General features: G+C 61.4%; 1 protein-coding gene across 7 annotated transcripts in view; it reads left to right on the forward strand.

Moving 5' to 3' along the window:
* Positions 1–18385, forward strand: part of EVL (Enah/Vasp-like) — a 140782-nt gene that overhangs the window by 108597 nt on the left and 13800 nt on the right. For all 7 annotated transcript variants that reach the window (XM_043922428.1, XM_043922432.1, XM_043922426.1 and 4 more), the window contains exons 4-5: positions 15450–15513; positions 18137–18204. In XM_043922428.1, coding sequence (XP_043778363.1) covers positions 15450–15513; positions 18137–18204 — 132 coding nt within the window. The remainder of the gene's footprint in view (positions 1–15449; positions 15514–18136; positions 18205–18385) is intronic.

Genomic DNA, 18385 nt, shown 5'->3' on the forward strand with positions numbered 1-18385 from the left:
CTCGAGCAGGAGGTGGCACCTTGGCGCCCCCGGCTCAGGGTGAGGAGGAGCGTCCTGAGGGCCTTGGCGCAGGCTGAGCCGCAGGGGTGCCTCGTGGGTTGGTGGCTGTTGCTGTTGAGGGGCGCAGCTTGCCAGTCAGAGGCAGCTCTGTGTACAGTTGGCGGTTGAGCACAGGGGCTCTCAAACGGGGTATGCGGTGGAGTGCATGTCCGGCCCTCACCTGACACAACCAGAATAGCTCCGCTTTATCTCTTGGGGCTCTGCAGAGAAGGGAAAGAAACCCCTGGGGGCGTGGTGCACCTCCACGCTGGCCGAGTTTAAGCATGTGTCTCAGAACCTAGTGGTGTGGCCTTTCCTTACCTGGTTTGCTCGTGGTGACATCACTGGTACCTTTCCAGCTGGTGATGGACGTTCTCCCAGTCTTTCCAATGTCCGTGTCCTTAGCTGATGCCCAGCGTGGCATCACTCCCAGTGGGCAGGCTCCCAGGCCGGGGTCTCTCCCCAAGAGAGGCCCAAAGCACTCTCCTCCCGTGTCCTACCTCTTAGCTTCCTGGAGTGGGACTGGATCCTGCTTTTCGTAAACCTCTTTTCTTCTGAAAATTATCTTAAGTAAAAGAAATACTGAGCTGTTTTCCTCTCCTTCCTGCAGAGGCCGTGGGCACTTTCTATCCCCACCCCACCCCAAAGATTACTGGGGACACCCACTCCCTCCTGGCAGCTCCGCTCCTGGCGGCTCCCCATCCCGCTCCTGCCTGCCCCCTGGCGGCCACTTCCCGCGCACCAGCCCCCCCGGGGGCATCCTACCGCCCACCCGCACCCACAGTGACTCAGCAGGGCGCCTTCCCCAGATCCCCGCCTGGCGTCCCCTCCTGTCCCCACACATCCAGCCCCGCCCGTCCTCTGGGAACCTTGCTCTGCAGACAAAGCTGTTTCCAGCCACCGTGGCAGGATTCCCTGTCCTCCCCCGCGCTCCGTCGTGATAGGTAGCACCACCTGCCGTGTGCTGTTGTCCCCAGCATGTGAGTCTGGCCTGCCTGGGAGGACAGAAGGAGTCCTGTCTGTCTCTGACCCTCAAACCCAGCCCACCGTCTTAACCGACAGGCTCTGGCTGCATCCACCAGGTTAGGTGAGCACACCCGGGGTCTTGCTGGTTTGGAGACCCCCAGACCCCAGACTCATGTGTGTTCTCTCGCTTTCCCTCCCCTCCCCTCCCGGGGCCGCCTCCCGTTTGTTGACATGCGTTTGTGCACATGGTCTGAGCCCGAGACTGGTCCATCTAGGCTGTGAGCCCGTCAAGGGCAGGAGCCCTGACGCAGGGCCGACGGTCCCAGGTGTCCGGGAGAGGGTGAGCTTGTGACACCTGTCTGTCTGTCTGTCTGCCTGTCTGTGCCCCACGTGCCCCTCCTGCCGCCACGCCATCCTCTGCCGACCAAGACACCGTTTCTGGACCACCAGCCTATGGAAGCGGGCGCGAGGCGAGGGGTGCTATCTGTGGTTGAGGACACGGCAAATGGAACTGTCTCACACAGAAATCGCACCCATCTCCTCGGCCCGCCTTGCACCACCCAGACGGACGGCGGAGGCACCTGGAGCCACCTTCCCAGCCGGCAGCCACGTCCTCACCGGCCTCCAGCTGCTGTGGCCTGTGTATGCACATCGGACCTGGAGTCAGATGGGGCTGGGTTCCGGCACTGCTCCTTCCCCAGGGTGCCCTCGGGCAAGTCACTGGGCCTTCCTGAGACTGGGTCTGTCCGTCTGTACAGTGGGTTTACCACACCCACCTCACAGGAGTATTGTGAGAATGGCGTGAGGTGTTTGTGCAAGTGTCTTGTCACTTGAAAATGACTGTAACAATTTAAAGTCACTCTTCATTCTTTTTTTAATATTTGAAAAGTTAACTAGCCAATGTATCAACATCTGTAGTGATGCCTTGGGAGACACGGGGAGGCGGGGCAGCTTGGGCTGGGATGATGAGTCCACTCAAGAGTCCGAGGAGAGGCCTTGTCTGACCCCGGGGTCTCCCTCTGCTCCAGGCGGGACTTCGTAGCCCTCGTGGGCCCCGCATGTCCGAGTCCCCAGTAGCGGCCTGCCACGCTGTCACCTTCCTCTTAGGAATTCTGGTTTATGTGCAGCTCCCACCGTGGAGGAGGAGGACCCCTTCCACCAGCCCTAGGATTATCTCCCTAACGCTATTGGAGGGGTTTCTTTGGGGCTTTTCGTTTTCCATAGATCTGGCCTGGGCACCACAAGCTCAGTTAGGGCTTGAGCTCGAGAGGGGTCCATTTCAGAGGCTCCCTCACAGGTGCCCACCTGCCTAGAACTTGTTGAGGTGTGGTGAGCAGCCTGTGGTCCACACGGGTGACTGGCATGTGACAGACTCCGGGGGCAGGGGACGCAGTGCCAGTGCCATGCCCCAAGCCCTGTCACACAAAGAGCCTGTGAAAACCTAAGCAAGCCATTTCATCACCCCAAGACTCAGTTTCCTCATTTTCAAAGTAGATGTAAAATCGCCCGCAGAGTTGCTCTCAGACTTGAATTGTGGCATAGACAGAATGTGATTTGTAAGCTGTGAAGCAGCCTAAGAATACAAATTGTCGTGCTTGTTCCAGGAACACCCCTGTCCCAAGACATCCTCCTGGGTCTCAGCCCTCGCTGGGGCGGGAAGAGGCCGTGACACCCCGGGGCCAGCCCAAGTGTCCTCCGTTGTGCCTGCCCCACCCCGTCTCACTGGGTCCCCACGGCAGCCTCTGGAGACTGTCAGGGACACCTTAGGAATTCTTGTCTCTGCCTTAAGGTTGAAGGTTCACAGCAGTGATTCGCCCGGGGCCACCCTCGTGAGTGAGAGACCCCAGTGAACTGGTGGCCTCCATGTTTTCTGAGTCATAACCCAGCTTGACTGTAGACTGATTTTTTTTTTTAACATTTATTTGTCTGCACTGGGTCTTGGTTGCGGCATGTGGAATCTTCCTTGGCAGCACGCGGGCTTCTCTCTGGTTGCAGCGCACAGGCTTAGTTGCCCTGTAGCATGTGGGATCTTAGTTCCTGGACCAGGGATCAAACCCATGTCTCCTGCATTGGAAGGTGGATTCTTGACCCTCTGGACCACGAGGGACGTCCCCGTGGGTTATTATGGACATTTAACCTGGCCCATCTTTATAGCCAGATACTTACTTACACCTTCTGATATAAGTCAAAAACTAGATAGCATCTATTTTCTTTTTTCTCACCTGGCATACGTATACCTTCCCTAAAAAATGATGATTTCACAGGTTATCGTTCTGCCAACTTAAGCTCGCATCGGATAAGAGCCAGCTCAGATATTTTAGTAAGTGACCATCCCAGGGACTCATGAACCCAAGTGCGGGGCTTGGATGCAACCTGCGGCTCCTAGAGTGGACAGGGTGTGAGCTCTTGAGGCCCCGCCCCCTGCCTGCTTGTCGGCTGCCTGCCTTCATTCATGATTTATTCATTCAGCAGACAACTGGGTTCTCACAGCGGACACCTACCTACTTGATTTACCTGCTTCTGTGCTTAGCTGAGATAGTCTGTTCTCCACACACAAGCAGATTGATCTTTGCACATCTCAGTCAGGCCGGGTCAGCCTTGCTCAGGCCTCTCCAGGGACTTATAGTCTTACCCAGCATCAAATCCAAACCCTGACTGAGGCCCGCCTGGGCCGCCCTCGTCCTGGCCTCCACCACGATTGTGCCACATGCTTCTTTACCCTGCGGCCCCTCCGCCCGGAGCGCTCTTCCCTCTGGGTAACTGTGGCTCCTTCCCTGATGCTTCTGCTCACGACACCCCATTAGGGAGGCAGCACCCCCAGACCTGGCCCGTCAGCTCTTTCCTGCTGTGGTCTGCCTGGTACATGATGCCTGTCTCCCCTCTCGAGAACCTGGGTCCAGGGCAACCGTTCGTGTCCACGGCCGCCTCCCCAGTGCCGTGCGCAAACGTGCACAGTGACGTTTTTGTGATGGAGGAAGGACCAGGCGTGCACCGGGCCTGTTCCGTTCCGGGCCGTGCACCAGTGCCCAGAGGGGACTACAGAGCTCAGTCAGGCGGGGAAGAGGGACTAGAAGGTACAGCATGGCCAGTGCTGGGATAGAGGGGGAGAGGCCTGGCCCGTGGGCACCTTTCTAGAGCTTAAAGGATGCAGAGAAGTTTACCAGGTGGAGGAGAGAGAGGGCAGTTGAGAGAAGCTGCCCAGCAGAGGCATGGAGACCTGTTTGCATTGAGCTCACAAGAGCAGTTCCCATCCTGGTGGGTGTGGGGGGATCTATCGGGGAGGTTTACGAAAGTCAGTCAGTTCAGTTGCTCAGTCTCGTCCAGCTCTTTGCAACCCCATGGACTGCAACACACCAGTCTTCCTTGTCCTTCAGCATTTCCTGGAGTTTGCTCAAACTTGTGTTTATTGAGTCGGTGATGCCATCCAACTGTCTCATCCTTTGTCGCCTACTTCTCCTCCTGCCCTCAATCTTTCCCAGCATCAGGTTCTTTTCCAGTGAGTCAGCTCTTGGCATCAGGTGTCTTCAGAGGTGAAAAATTGCATCCTGATACCCTGCCCTGGAGCCTGACTCTTGCCAGGGCTTAGGGGGAGGGTCCTTGCAGGGTCCCAGCTGCCTGCTGGGACCCGAGGGCCTTGGGCGCTGCCTCTCCAGCTACTGTGCAGCAGTGGCTGCCACCCGCGGCTCCTGAGTGGACTTAGCGATGGTTTGCCCCAGCCAGCCAGCCTGGGTCACCCCCTGTCCACGGATAGCACCCAGTCTGTCTCCCAGCTTCAGAGGAACACAGCGCAGACAGGCATTGCTGAAGGAATCCAGCTCAGCCACCGCCGAGGTGGGTGACTCGGGCCTCCAGCTGTGTCCTGAGTTGTTGCATGGGGTGGTGATAAGAGCTTGTCCGGTGTTTTGGGGAAGTACACGCTGCAATGCGGAACATGGGGTATGTCTCTGCTCAAAGTGCTCGCTGTCCAGCAGGGGCGCACACAGACACCTACCAACTGTGCTCAGAAGCAGCCTGGGGCCTGACGGGCAGGGCTGCACCAAGGCCCTGAGCAGGCCTTGGGGTGGTGGGCCGGTGGGGCAGAGGTGGGAACGGGCCACACCACAGGCAGGGGAACCGCCAGAGAAAGGTGGGAAAGAAAAAGCACGTCCGGAGGGCGCAGGTGACCTACAGCAGAGGTTAGGAGAGTGGGTCACAGGGCCTTGGGTGCGGTCAGGATCCCCCTGTCCTGGGCTAGTGCACGCAGGAGACCCGCAGTCTCACAGTCCCTCAAGTCCGGGCCCGTATGTCGTAAAAGCCCACACCCATTTTATGTATCTGTCCCTCTTTGCCTGTTTGGAGTTACTTCCCCTTCAGTGAAACTGATGCTCCAGAGGGTGGCCCGTGCCCTCTTGTTTCTGCATATATCTCAGAGTACCAGCGAGCGGTGGAAGGGTCTGCCCAGGGCACAGGGCCTCTCCAGGTCGGGTGTGCAGCGTGGCCTGGCCTCTGCTGTGTGCAGGAGCGGCCCCGCCTTGTGACCTCAGGGACTCGGGCACGGCTGAAGGTTCAGCCAGACCACGGATAACTGGCAGGATATTCTTACCGGATCTCGTCTAGAAACATCTTCCCTCCACGGGAGCAGAAAACTTAGAATAAATCCTCGATGAAGAAGGAAGAGACAGGGTGCAGATGGGCACAGCACAGGCTGGAAAGCTGCTGGAGCGGGTGGTTTTGGTTGCTGGTGGTTCTGGTTCTGGTTCTGACTGTGTCACTCACTTGCTGCAGGCAAGCTTCTAATCTCTCTGGGCGTCCCTGGCCTAATGAGGTAATGACGATTCCACTCCTGGGACGTGTGATGAGAATTTAATACAGACATGGAGTGATGATCACTCAGGATTACCTAAGATGCGGGGGCGCTGGCAGGGCTGAGTCGCGCTGTGTCAGACTCTAGGCTGTGTTGAGGATCCACAGCCCAAGATGAGTGATGCTCTTGTGTGTTTGAGACCAGAAACCAGAGTCAAAGAGCTTCCGCGCCGTGCGGTGTCATGCTTAGTCACTCAGTTGTGTCGAACTCTTGGCAGCCGCATGAACTGTATCCCGCCAGACTCCTCTGTCCATGGGATTCTCCAGCGAAGAACACTGGAGTGGGTTACCATTTCCTCCTCCAGGAGATGTTCCCCACCCAGGGATTGAACCCGTGACTCCTGCATTGGCAGGCAGATTCTTTACCACTGCGCCCCCTGGCAAGCCCTTCAGCAGCAGGCCCAGGGTCAGAGTGACAGAGCCAGGACTCAAATTCAGCTCCAGGTAGCTTCAGGCCCTTGATCTCAGAACAGTGCCGGGCACGTGGTGAGCGCTTAGTAAAGGGGGGTCCTGCTGCCAGCCCCTTCACACCTCCTCTGGCTCAGCCCTTCAGGTGGGAGGATTAAGTCCCAAAGAGGGAAGACAACTGGCCACCTGAGGCCCCAAGTCCAGTAGGATCCATGCGTTCATCATCCAGGGGAAGATTTGAAAGGCAAGGCTGACCCCCAGGGTGAGGGAGGAAATGGGTGGGGCTGGGGAGGTGCCAGCCTTGAGAAGCCCCTCCTGGGCAGCAAGTCTGGGGGATCCAAGTTTCCTTTGAAGTCTAGCATGGTCCCTCACAGATTCATACATACCTGCATTTTATCCATGAGGGAAGTTGGTAAGGGAGGTGGTGCCTGAGCCGCACAGGTCACCGGTGGGGAGAGAGGAGGCTGGGGAGGCAGGTTAGCCTGTAGGAGGCCTTGCTCACGTCCCAAAGGAAGCATTTCCCACAGGACCTGCAGAAACGGTGCTTCCTGTGCGGGGACCAGCAGAGAAGGGCTCTGCTTTCTGCTATTCGGGTGGAAACTCAAGGAGAGTCTGAGACCCAGAGAGGGGAGGAGGCGGCCCTCCTGCCAGCGAAGAAGCCAGGGGAGGTGGCATGGGGATAGAGACCTCTTCACCGGGGCTTGGAGGGCCCTGGGCGTCTGCCAGCTGGGGAGGGCAAAGGAGCCTTCACACGGAAGGAGCAGCCCTGTGCCATAGGTGTGCCCAGAAAGGGGTCCGGGCGGTGCAAGAGACCAGGCTGCTGGCAGGTTGACTTCCCGAGGCCTTACAGCGGGTTGGGCCGGAACAGAAGACAGGACAGGCAGGCTGGCTGGGACCCCAGAGGAGGAACAGCGAGGGGCACCCGGCGGGGAGCGGGCAGCCATGCTGAGCGCTGCCCAGGGCTCGTCCTTCGGTCGGTCACCCGGTCCCTCCCCGCAGCCCCCAGGAGACAGGAGAGGCTTCTGGAGGACACGTGTTGTCAGCGGGACCGCGGGCTGGGGTCGGGCCCCTCCTCCCAGGCCCCCCGGCCCCCGAGCTTTCTGGAATCGGGTGGACAGGAGGGTTCTGATAGGTTGGCTGGGAAGCCTCATTAAAGATTGACGCAGTGAAGCCCATTAGACGGCTGCCGGCATATCGGTTTCCCAGAGCCCAGGCCAGCGGCGGAGGAAGGAGAGGTAAGTGGGCAGGAGGCAAGCGGCGCGCCTCCCGGACGGCGCCCGGGGCCCCGCAATGGTCAGCAGGGAGTGGACCTTCCACTGCTTCTGCTTCTGCCACTGCAGCGTGCTTTGCAGGGTGAACTGTAGGTGACGGGAGCCCCTCCCCGGCCCTCCCCGCTCACTCCCAGGTGCTGGGGGTGGGGGTGGTGCGGAGCCCTGGGTCCTGGGACCTAGTCCCTTCACTGGTGGGTTGGAGGGTTGAGATGCTGTTCTGGCTAAGGCCTTGCAGGATGGGCAGGCCGCCACAGCAGGTGGCAGACTCGGTGGTGGTCACTGTGGGCTCCAGTCCCAGCAGCCCCATCCGCGTGGGGTGCCCGTGGCCTTGGGAAGTCGCTCACTCTTTCCAAGCCTCAGTTTCCCCCCATCTGTGACACAGGTCCAGCAGGATCTGCCGTGAACAGTTGAGCAGCTTAATCACAGAAATGGCGCAGAGGTCCTTTGCATGATAAACCTGACCGATTTTATTGCACTTTATCCTGCTTGAGATGCTTTTCGAGGTTTATGTCCTGAATGGAGCTTATTAAGAAAGGAGAAAAAAATGTCTTACTCGGGCAGTAATTGACTGAATCGCATCGGCCTGGAATGGAGCTGAGTGGGACCGAGCAGGCCGGTTGGCGGCGTCCCGGCTTGGAAGCTGGGAGGCCTGGGTTCCAGCCCCATCTGTCCCAGTTCAGATGTGTTCTCAGGCAGCTCTCTCCCTTCGCCCCGCCTCAGGACCCTTCTATGCCAGGAGAGGGGACACTCCTCGCTGGGACCCTGGGTGGCACATGGGCCTCCTGCCATCACCGTCAGAGTGAAGGGGCCTGTCTCCTCGGGGTGGGGGGTACTTGCTGATGCTTAGTTGCGAGGCTGGGGGTTGCTTCTCACTGTGGTCCTGGGCCGCCTGCCCTCTCTGAACGGCAGCCTGTGCATCTGCCCATGCTGATCTTCTGGGTCTACAGGTCGTTTCGACACTGGCCACTTAGACACAGCTTTAACCGCTGGTCACCCTGGGGCAAGCCGTAACTGGCGGGCCCAGAGATGAGGGCGTGTTAGAGGCTTGCAGTGGAAAATGACCCAGAGGAGGGGTCATTATCGTCTATGATAAACCATCAATTTATCAATGCAGTGATAAATCATCTGACACTGTGACCTGAGGAAAGCAAAGCCAGCTGCCTCACATATCAGCTGCTGCTCTGAGCCTCATTTCACTGGTAAGGACTGGGCTGAAAAGTACACAGAGTGACTTTAAGCAAGAAGCCAACCAGCAGGGCGGTGGCAGTCAGGATTTGTCTGCTCTTGAGCCAAGCTCGGGAAGTGGGGCAAGCCTCCCACCCCTCGGGCTTCCTGAGCACAGAGGGGACGAGGCAGCTGTCTATCTGTCTGTCTGTCTAAGCAGGGCCAGGCATCAGCACGCTGGTATGGACAGAGCCCTAGGCTGTTGACGCTTGTCCTGGGCGTTGGTCCCAGCTCTGCCACCAGGTCATGTGGGGCCTTGGCAGGGTGGCTCTGAAGACCACGGCCAGCCCACTTCACAGGTCCCATTCTACGGGGATGCCTGCTTGCTTGGCAGCAGGAGCCTAACACCAGCGGGGAAGGCTGCGCCCCATCTCAGAGCTCGGCGGCTCTGGGCCCGTGCAGGACGCAGGCGCCTCAGGAGACAGGAGAACGAGCCGGCAGAGGTGGGGAGTCTGGGGGGGGCTTGGGTCTCTGCCCAGCCCGGGCCAGGTGGCTGTCGCTCGCCGGCCAGGAATTCCATCAGCGCCACTGAGCAGGTGCTGGGTCCGTGGTTCCTGGCGCTGCTGGGGTCTCGGGTTCCATCCTCTCCAGAGGCCCAGGGGATTGCCTGGAGAGGCCGCCTGGAAACCAAGCCGGTCCCTGTGTCCCCAGCAGCTGGGCAGGTGTCCTGGGGCCTCAAACGTGTTAACGGGTCTCAAGAGGATGATCCTTCTCGGGAGGAGGCGCGTCAGCACTGCCTCGGCTCACCCACCCACCTTGGCTGGGCAACCGAGTGCGTACCTGGGGCGGGAGCTGTAAGGCCTGCCCCGCCCTGCACGGCCAGATGCAGCGCGGAGTTGCACCCGAGCGCTTGTCCCCTCCATGGGGACTCTTTATTACAAGGTGGTGCGGCCTGCTTGTACATAGATTAGAAGTTCAAAAGGAGGGAGAGGATCGCACGGCCCCAGGATGGCCTCTGTGAACATCCTGCCCTCGGAAACTGTAGCGACCGAGAGTGGGGTGATCCTCGGTTCCATCCTTCTCACCTGTAGAATCCTGGAAGGAGAGCGGCCTAAGTAGTCAGCGCTGCACTCTGGCAGGAAGCTGGGCCTCCCAGCTCCAGGCTCGCCCCGGAGGGGATTGTACAGTCTGAAACGGTCCAGAGAGGCCCAGAGGGAATGGGGAGGGGCTGGAAAATGGGAGTGGGGGTCACGGGGGGCTGGAGAGGAAGCAGAGCCTCCACACCAGTGTCTGGTCCCGACCAGGACCTCCAGGAGCAGTGCTTGCTTGGTGGGGAGGGGACCCGGGGCCACCTCTGGGGCTTCTCCTCGCTCGGTCCCTTCAGGGTCTGCACGCCTGAGAGCCTGGGATCCAGATCTGCCTCCTGGGTCAGGAGGGCGGGTTTGCACACACCTCGCCCAAGTACTGCGTGTGCAGGGCCACCTGCGTGTGGTCGGGAGGATGGCAGCAGGCAGGCCGACCTGCCGTCTCTCTCCCCGTGGACACTGGTGCTGAGAGGCTGCGCGGGGTGGGTGCCTGCTGAGAAGGGCGGCCAAGGCACCAGGCCAGGGCAGGCCCCTCTGCCCCCACCCGGCCTCTCGACCCCGTCACGCGCCCGCCCGGGCTATCTCTCTGCTCAGTGCCTCCCACTCCTCTTTAGGACCCTCTGCCCCCTCCTCCCATCTGGTTCCCCCGCCCCACCTGACTGTCCCTTCCCCAGGAGGTGGAGAATGTCTAGGACCGTTTTCTAGGCAGAGGGAGGGCTCTAGAAGGAGCCACCCACTCAGTCTCGGTAGTCATTGATCCGTTGATCGTGAGACAGTTTGCCTGGGGCCCTGTCTTTCGTTTATTCAATAAATATTTGTCAAGTGTCGACCGGGTGCCAAGAACTACAGTAAGTGCTGGGAACGAGGAGGAGAACAGACAGTTATGTTCCTGGAGGTGAAGGCGGACGGCCGTGCGCCCGGGCCCTGCACATACGGGCGCGTGTTGTGTTTCCGTGTCCTCGGGGACGAGGGGCCCGGGCTGTACCCCCTGCACAACGGAGCGTGACCTCTGCCCTGCCTGTCCCCTGCCCCCTCTCAACAAGGCTGGGGCGGGGCGGGGGGTCGGCCCCTCTGTCCCTTCTTCTAGAAGCCTGATCCTGTGTGCCCAGGTTTTCAGCCGTCTGCCGCCCCTGCGCCTTTCTGCTGAACCGGGGCAGTGTCCCCGAGGGCGGCCGCATCTCACCCTGGAGTCTCAGTCACAGGTGGAGGCCAGGGACGCCATAGCAGCTGCCCTGCTCCCTCTGGAGGGTGGGGGCTGCTCACCCTGCTCACAGGTGAGGGGCTGAGGCCGTGGCCTGCCCCAGGTCTGATCTCTGACCTCAGACCTCCGGCCCCACTCTCGCCTGCAGTCTGGCCTGCGTCAGGACCCTCGGTCACTCACACGACGCACCTTAGGCCCCTTAGCCATCAGCTCCCACCCCTCTGGCGCCTCCCCTCCCCCTGTGGCCGCTTCCCGGGTGGGCTGCTGGCCCGAGACTGGCCAACCTCCCCCACCCCTCCGGCTCTGTTTCTCTTCCGTGTTCCCGCACCTCGTGACCCCAAGGGTGAAAGGACCTCGTCTGGGTCAGCAGCTTGTAGGAGTGGGTGTCTGACACACCGTCCACCTGAAGCTGGAACGTGGGCCTCGGGGCCGGAAGTCCGCTGCCTCCCTCTGTGTCCTGAGGTGGATGCAGGCCGAGCCCAACCCACCCCCACCCCTGGCCCCGCGCTGTGTGCAGACAGGGGCTCCCTCAGCTGCAGCCGCCGCTGCCTCGGCTCATCGGGGTGTGAGCCCTGCTGCCGTGGGCGGGACCCACAGGACACCGGAGACGGGCCCCCGCTTCTCCCGACCCTGGTCCCTGTCCCGGCACGTTTTCCTCTGTCACGTGTCTGCAGCATGAGTCAGGCTTTGACTCATTTGAGGTGAGAGAGTAGGGTGAAGGCCGTCTGGAGCTCCCAGACGTGGCCAGCTTGTGACGCCGAGGCCAGCTCCCTGGGCCCCGTGGCCTGGGGCAGGTCCCCCGGCCCCTCAGAGCCGCCAGCACCCACTCCCGACGGGGAGTGGTGAGCCTGGGCCCCGCACCTCGGTCGGCCTCCTCTCCGAGCAGGCACGGCTGTGGGGAGCCCTGTGTTCCGGTGGATCAGTTCTCGGTCGGTCTGACTTTCATCCGAGAAGCTCAGAGCTCAGCCCCGTTCCTTCCCCTGGGCCTGGCGAGTGCACGCTCCCTGGGACCTTCCAACTCGGTTCAGTAGAGCACGCCAAGTGCCTGACCTGATCGGGCCTCGAGCGCTGAGTGAGAGGCGCGGGCTCTGCCCTCAGGGAGCTTCAGGTCTTGGAGGGAGGGGAGACCTGCTGTCCCGTCAGGGTGCTAACAGAGAGCGGCGTGGTAAGACAGGCCCTTGCAATCAAGCGGTGGGGGGCAGGCGGATGTCGGCAGGCTTCCTGGAGGAGGCAGCTGCTGAGCTGGGCCTTGAAGACTTGGCAGTGAGGAAGGTGGGGGTACTGAGGGGCCCACAGTCGGGGAGGAGGGAGCACAGCAGGTGGTGCGGGCTTAGTGAGCGGGTACCGAAGGCCTACTGGGGGCGGTCTCCAGGAGAAGTGGCCATGGGGATGGGCTTGAACTGGACCCCGTAAGGGTCAGGCTTGTGTCTTCCAGAGATCGCACGGTCTGCAGAGTCAGGTGGAAGACAAATATGGAGAAAGGGAAGAGGGTGGAGGCTGAGGGCCCCTCGGTTGATGACGGCAAGGGTCCTGGAGAGGTGCTGAGGCAGCCACGCGGGGAGGGAGAGGCGGGTGGACCCTGTGGGGATCTGCGGAGACGGGATGGCGGGGGGAGTGTCCCCACCTGGATCCCAGAGGCAGGGGCACGGCTGGCCTGAGACGGCTCTGGGGCGAGGGAGACTCACCCGGGCCTCCACCTTGGCTTCTAAGCGCACCACCGGGAGATGACATGGGGCCCTGGACAGACGGGAGTGGTGATAGCCACCAAGCACCCCCACACTGAGACTTCAGGAAGCACCATGGACAGGCTCTGCCCGAGTGTCCCAAGGGCCCTAGACCTCCTGGAGGGCAGCGCCTCCTCCCCCTCCTCGCGCCTCTGCCGCGGGGCACGTGGCCAGCAAGTGGAACTGACCCATAGGATGGAGAGACACCCTGTGTGACCCTGGACAGACCCCTCCCCCTGAGACAGAGGGCCTGTGCATCCTAATGCGAAGGACCCTCACAGCTCAAAACCAACCTACGTGTTCTGTGGTCAAGAGGAACGAAGGCCTTACGCAACCAGAGTCATCGTTCCCTGCTCCGTAGTGTCTGAAGGCCCAGCCGTGTCGCCGTGAGATGCCAGAGGCCCCCGGGAGCAGCGGGGGCTCTGCTCAGCCCTCCCTACCCAGGAGAACCGGGCTGGCCAGCTGAGGGCGTCAGGAGGCAGGCCAGGCCAGCAGGCAGAGCGAGGGGTGCATGCCCCAAACCTCCATGGCAGCTTGCTGCCAGCCGGGGTCCTGGCGTGGCGGGCCCAGCCCAGCCAGGCGGGGGCTCCAGAGCACGGGCTCAGCCAGGAGAGGGAAGATCCAGGCTCGGCAGGAGTGCGGGTGTCGGGCCTGATCCCCAAACGTCGGGCTGAGCGGGCAGCCCTGCCCGCCACGTGGACGCCAGGCAGAGCCCGGGCGCTGTCCGAGGGCTGCAGCCCTCACCCAGGGCCCTTCCGGCCAGGCTGCCCCTGCACGCCTCATCCTTGAGCCCCGTCTCAGTCGACACGCGCTGCAGCTGAACTTAGGAAAGGAAGTGGCGTTTCCCAGGGAGACTGAGGCAGGTTCTGCTGCTGACAGCTGTGTCCCTTAGCCTTTTCTGGGCCGTTCCCGCACCTGTTACAGGTCTTCCTGGGAACTGTCTGGTGGGGTTGTGAGAATTAAAGTAAATGTAAATTAAATTAAGAAAAGTGCCTGACGCCACAGTAAAGCACTGTTCTCATATTCTGGCTCTGGTTTCCTGAGAACAAGGAGGGGAGGAGCCCTCAGGCCTGGGCCTCATGGAATAGGAGAGAGAAAAAGACCTCTCCTCCACCGTAGATTTTTTTTAATTGGGAACTGTTTTTCTTTAATCTTTAAGAAATTTTCCAACACCTATACTGAACATATTGACGGACAAACCAGTTTTTAAAACAAGCGAAATTATTGTATGTTGAATAAATAGAGCAGGAAAAGGGTGTTTAAAGACAGGGAAAGAAAACTAGTGTCTCTCTCACTCCTCTCGCGTGCCACCAGATGTACATGTGTGTGTAGTCACCTTGTAAAGAGCCCGCAGACATCTCCTCTCCTGCTCGACCGAGTGCAGCAGTGGGTGCCCAGCAGGGCAGCGTCTCCCAGGGAGGAATGTTCCTGCCGTGAGGCAGCTGGCCCACTGCCCTCCACCTGGACCCTCCGAAGCACCCACACAGGGGCCAGGAAGCGGTGGACAAGGCTCGCAGAAAACTTGACCGAAGCCCGTAGCAGGGCCTAGGGCTGGGCATTGCCAAGCATGGAAGCAAGCTTCCAGCACAGAACGGGCTGTCAAGTATAGAAAAACAGAACAAGATTCCACCCGTATTATCACCCCTAGGGGTGGAAGTCAGCCTTCATGGGTTTGGGTAGGTTGGGACCTCCTTGTCAGAAGGAACCCTCTCCCTCGGGAGGTCACGCCTCCATTGCCGGGAGAGCGGCCTGGAGGCACCAAGGGCTCCGGTGTGGGGCAGCAGGTGACCTGTTTCAGCTTGGAGATTCTGTTACCCCGTGTCCTGCCATGCCCTGCTCCAGGGGACACGCGGCTCACCTCCCAGCTGCTTGAAGCACCTTGTGGGGCAGGCCTTCTGCCCATCGTGGATTTTGTCTCGCTCTTGAGCGTTGCTGGCCGCTCATCCTGGAGTGGAGATGACTCCCCTTCCCCATCTCGGCAGCTAGGCGTGAGGCCAGCTTGCCCCGGTCCCTCCCCCGCTGCCGTGACTGTCTGCAGTTCCCCAGTGACACCTGAGCTGGCCGAGAGAACGAACAATCGGCTCTTTCTCAGATTGGAGCCAAAGCCTGATTTTCTTGTAAGCGTAACACAGTAGCAGCCCCTGTCTGGACATAAGGCACACGCGGCAGCCCTTGCCTGCTCCAGGCCTACTTTCAGGGTCAAGGGCAGGAGCGCGGCCCAGAAGGCTCCACAGCGCTCGGTCGTCCTCTGCCACCCTGTCACCTGCCCTCACCACACCTCCAGGCTCCTGGATGCAGGCAGGAGGGCGTCACGTCACGGGAAGGGGCACAGGCTGAAATCCCCATCCCGACTCTTCCTGTTGGAAGGCTGCTCCCCTGCTCACAAGGCGGAATAAAATGGACCCACTGGGTTGGCAATTCCAGGTTATAACAGCTCTGTGAGAAGTGGAGGGACTGGAGTTCGAGGTTAGGGGATTGAGAGCAGAGTGACAGCCGCAGGTGCCGTGTGAGGGGAAGGGAAGGGGGGTCAGCACGAGCAAGGGTGAGCTTGGACCCTGTGAAGTGGCTCCACGGTAAGAGCCACAAGAAAGGGGCAGGGCACTGATGGGAGGGTGGGGTGGGCCCGGGCTCTGCGAGGCTGAGAGCCAGCCGTGAAACCGTCTCCTGGGGGCCAGGGGGCGGGGGCGGGGCAGGCCCTGGGGTCCTCTGCCCGTTAACCTCTGCGCCCTTGTGCTTCTCTTGCCCACAGGCCCCTCCAGCCAGCGTCAGGTGCAGAATGGCCCCTCTCCCGACGAGATGGACATCCAGAGAAGGTAACCCCGCAGCAGGGCCGGCGTGAGGCCACACCCGGTGGGGGCGGGGGGGGCGGGAGAACAGGCCTGACCAGAGAGGAAGAGGCGGCAGTTTGTTGCCACTTTGCCAGTGATGACGAGCGTGTGGTTTCACAGCGCGGGGGCACCGCTGACTCTGTAGCCTCACCGTCAGCCTGGAGGAGTCCCGGCCCGTTCACTTACTGAACACCCTCCCAGGTGTATTAGGAGGTCATCGTCCGGGAACCTGGGATGTGGCCTGGGCTGCACGCGACCCGCCGGGCCAGTCTGACTGAGCCCGTCCTAGGCCCCCATCTCGTGTCTGTCTGTCTGGAGGCCTTGTGAGCCCTGGTCTCTCATTGGATGCCTTGGCGGGTGCCCCGCACGGCCCCCGCAGCAGGGGTTAAAGCAGACAGAGGCCGCGAGGGCACTCTGGGCTGCAGCCGCCCTTGGGTGGCCAGGCCAGGGCCGTGTCCTCGTCCTCGTGGGGCTAGCCCGCGGAGGAGGCTGCTCCTGTGGGGTAGGGTGACCCGTCCCCCCGCCCCCTCCAGGGTGCGTCTAGAATGTCTGGAAGGAACGGTCAGTGCTGTTGTCCTGAAGTTACAGGAGACGTCGCGGTGTCTGAGGAGGAGCCGCCTCCCTAGTCCCTGTGCCAGGAGAGCAGGGCCAGGGCGTGGGCCCGCCCTGCTGGGCAGGGGCTCTGCGTCTCTGAGGGCCTGGCACCCTGGCCCTGTGTAGCCGTGCTGGGAGGCAGGCTTGGGCCGTATCCTCTCCAGGGGAGCGGAAGAGCGCCTGGCTCCCGGCCTGTGGCCAGGCTCAGGCAGAGCCCGAGGTCAGGGCTGGGAGGCCCGCCCCTGGCTGAGGCTCTCAGGGTCCTCGCCTCGAGTCTGCCCCCTGCCGTGAGTGCCCTGTCCCCTACGGTGGACTCTGTGACCCTGGGCCTCAGTCTCCTGACTGCAGGTAGCAGTGTTAGCAAGGGAAAGGTGGGTGTATGCTTCCTGGACTCAGGTCAGAAAGGCTCCTATTCATTCATTCCTAGCCTCTCAGGATGCCATGTGGCGTACTAGGCACACGTTGTCTCGCTTTAACGCTCCCGCGAGCCGTCGGGGTTATCGTTACCTGTGCTGTTTCTCACATGAGCCACTGAAGGTGGGAGAATAGAGAGGAAGCAGCAGCTAGGAGCAGCACCAGGACTGGCCCGGCCCAGCCCTCTGCCGGCTCCCAGACCCCTCCTTGAGGGACGGGGGTCCCACACAGACCCTGCTGTTGGGCCCTAAGAGCTGGAGAAGCACCACCACCAAGGCCAGCGTCCAGGGCTGCTGGCCGCAGAGCGCGGTTCACTTTTGTCTGCAGTCGGCGTCCCCAGGCCAAGTGACCCCCGAGGTCAGTCTGTGAACCACAGGCATCAGACTCCAGAGCAGGGACCTGCTGGTCAGGATGGAGGGAGGCCTGGAGAGGGGTTGCGTGGTGCCCACGAGGGACGCAGTGAGCCCAGCACGGAGCCGTCCTGTCTTCTCACCACCAGCATCCTGCGTCCACAGAAGGCCGATTCCTCTCGTGGAGGGTTTCTGGGCACGTGGATCATGCTGGAGAGGCTGGAGTTGGGGGTGATGTTTTGGCAGTTTGGATGGAGAAGCTTAATGCAGATGCTGCTGGGAGCTTTCCAAACATCTTTAGTGTCAGAAGGGCCTTTTTCAGTATTTTTTAGATACCGGGCACAGTCCTTCCAAGAACCCATGACACGTGTTCTTATTTATGGAGAGGCATCTAGGCCCAGGAAAGGGAAAAAGCCCACCCGTGATCACAAACCCGTGACTCCCAGAGTGGGGGCCCGAAAGCGCTCTGCTCCTCAGTGGCCGTGCAGTGAGCCCCGCGTGTCCCTTGTCCTTCCTCCAAGGTGAAAGCGCTGGCAGCCCCGCGTGCTTATTCCCTGCCACGCACACCCTGAGCAGCCAGCCCAACACCAGAGCACTGGGAGCCTGTGGTGCAGACGCACGGCCGCGGCCTCTCCCTCTGCGGGCGCCCTCCCACCTCCTGCCTGGGAGCAAAGTAGCCCTCAGAGCGGCCCAGGCCCCGCGCCCCGAGACAGGCTTCAGCGTCGGCAGCCCCCGTGACCCCTGAGCCCCTCCCGCACCAGCGTCGCAGCCCGGGTTCTGTGCACGTGCCCCTGGGCCCGTGTCTTCACTCACCCGGCCTTGAAGAGCAACCCAGGGCCCTCCTGCGAGGAGCCAGGAGGTTGTCCCTGCCGGGGTCACCCGGCACGGCCACACAGCCTCCCACTGGCTTCATGAGCTCAGCCAGGTGCAGTGGGCGTGGGTGGCCCTGAGGTCGTGTCTGCGGAGCCCGTCAGCCCCTGAACAGCAGGCAAGCTCGTCCAGCCCGGGGGACGCTTGGTCACTCGGCTAGGTGGTGAGCCCTCGTGAGGGGCTGCCGGCGCTGCCCTGGGTGGGGGCCTGGACTGGCCACAGCTCGGCCTGTGGAAACGGGGACAGCAGGCCTGGCAGCGGGAGCCCAGGGAGGGACGAGGCGGGCTCACTGCTGAGCCCGGGGGGCCGCGGGGAAGCCTGACTCTGCAGCCCGGGCTCTGACACAGACTTGTTCTCACTCCTCTGTGGTTGCTTCCCAGACAAGTGATGGAGCAGCAGCAGCACCAACAGCGACAGGAGTCTCTCGAGAGAAGAACCTCGGCCACAGGTGAGAGCGTCCCGCCCCTGCGGGGGCCGTCCCTGCCCTGGATGGTGCCTGGGACACACTGGGCACTCGGCGACCTGCTGCTGGGCGCACGGGCCTCGGAGGGTGCCAGCCACACCCCGCATTTCTAACTCGGATCTGACCCTGTCGCCGTGGCAGCTCTTCCCCATCACTCTGAGCGACC

This window comes from Cervus elaphus, chromosome 13, assembly GCF_910594005.1.
Source record: "Cervus elaphus chromosome 13, mCerEla1.1, whole genome shotgun sequence".
In the NCBI taxonomy this organism is placed as follows: Eukaryota; Metazoa; Chordata; class Mammalia; order Artiodactyla; family Cervidae; genus Cervus; species Cervus elaphus.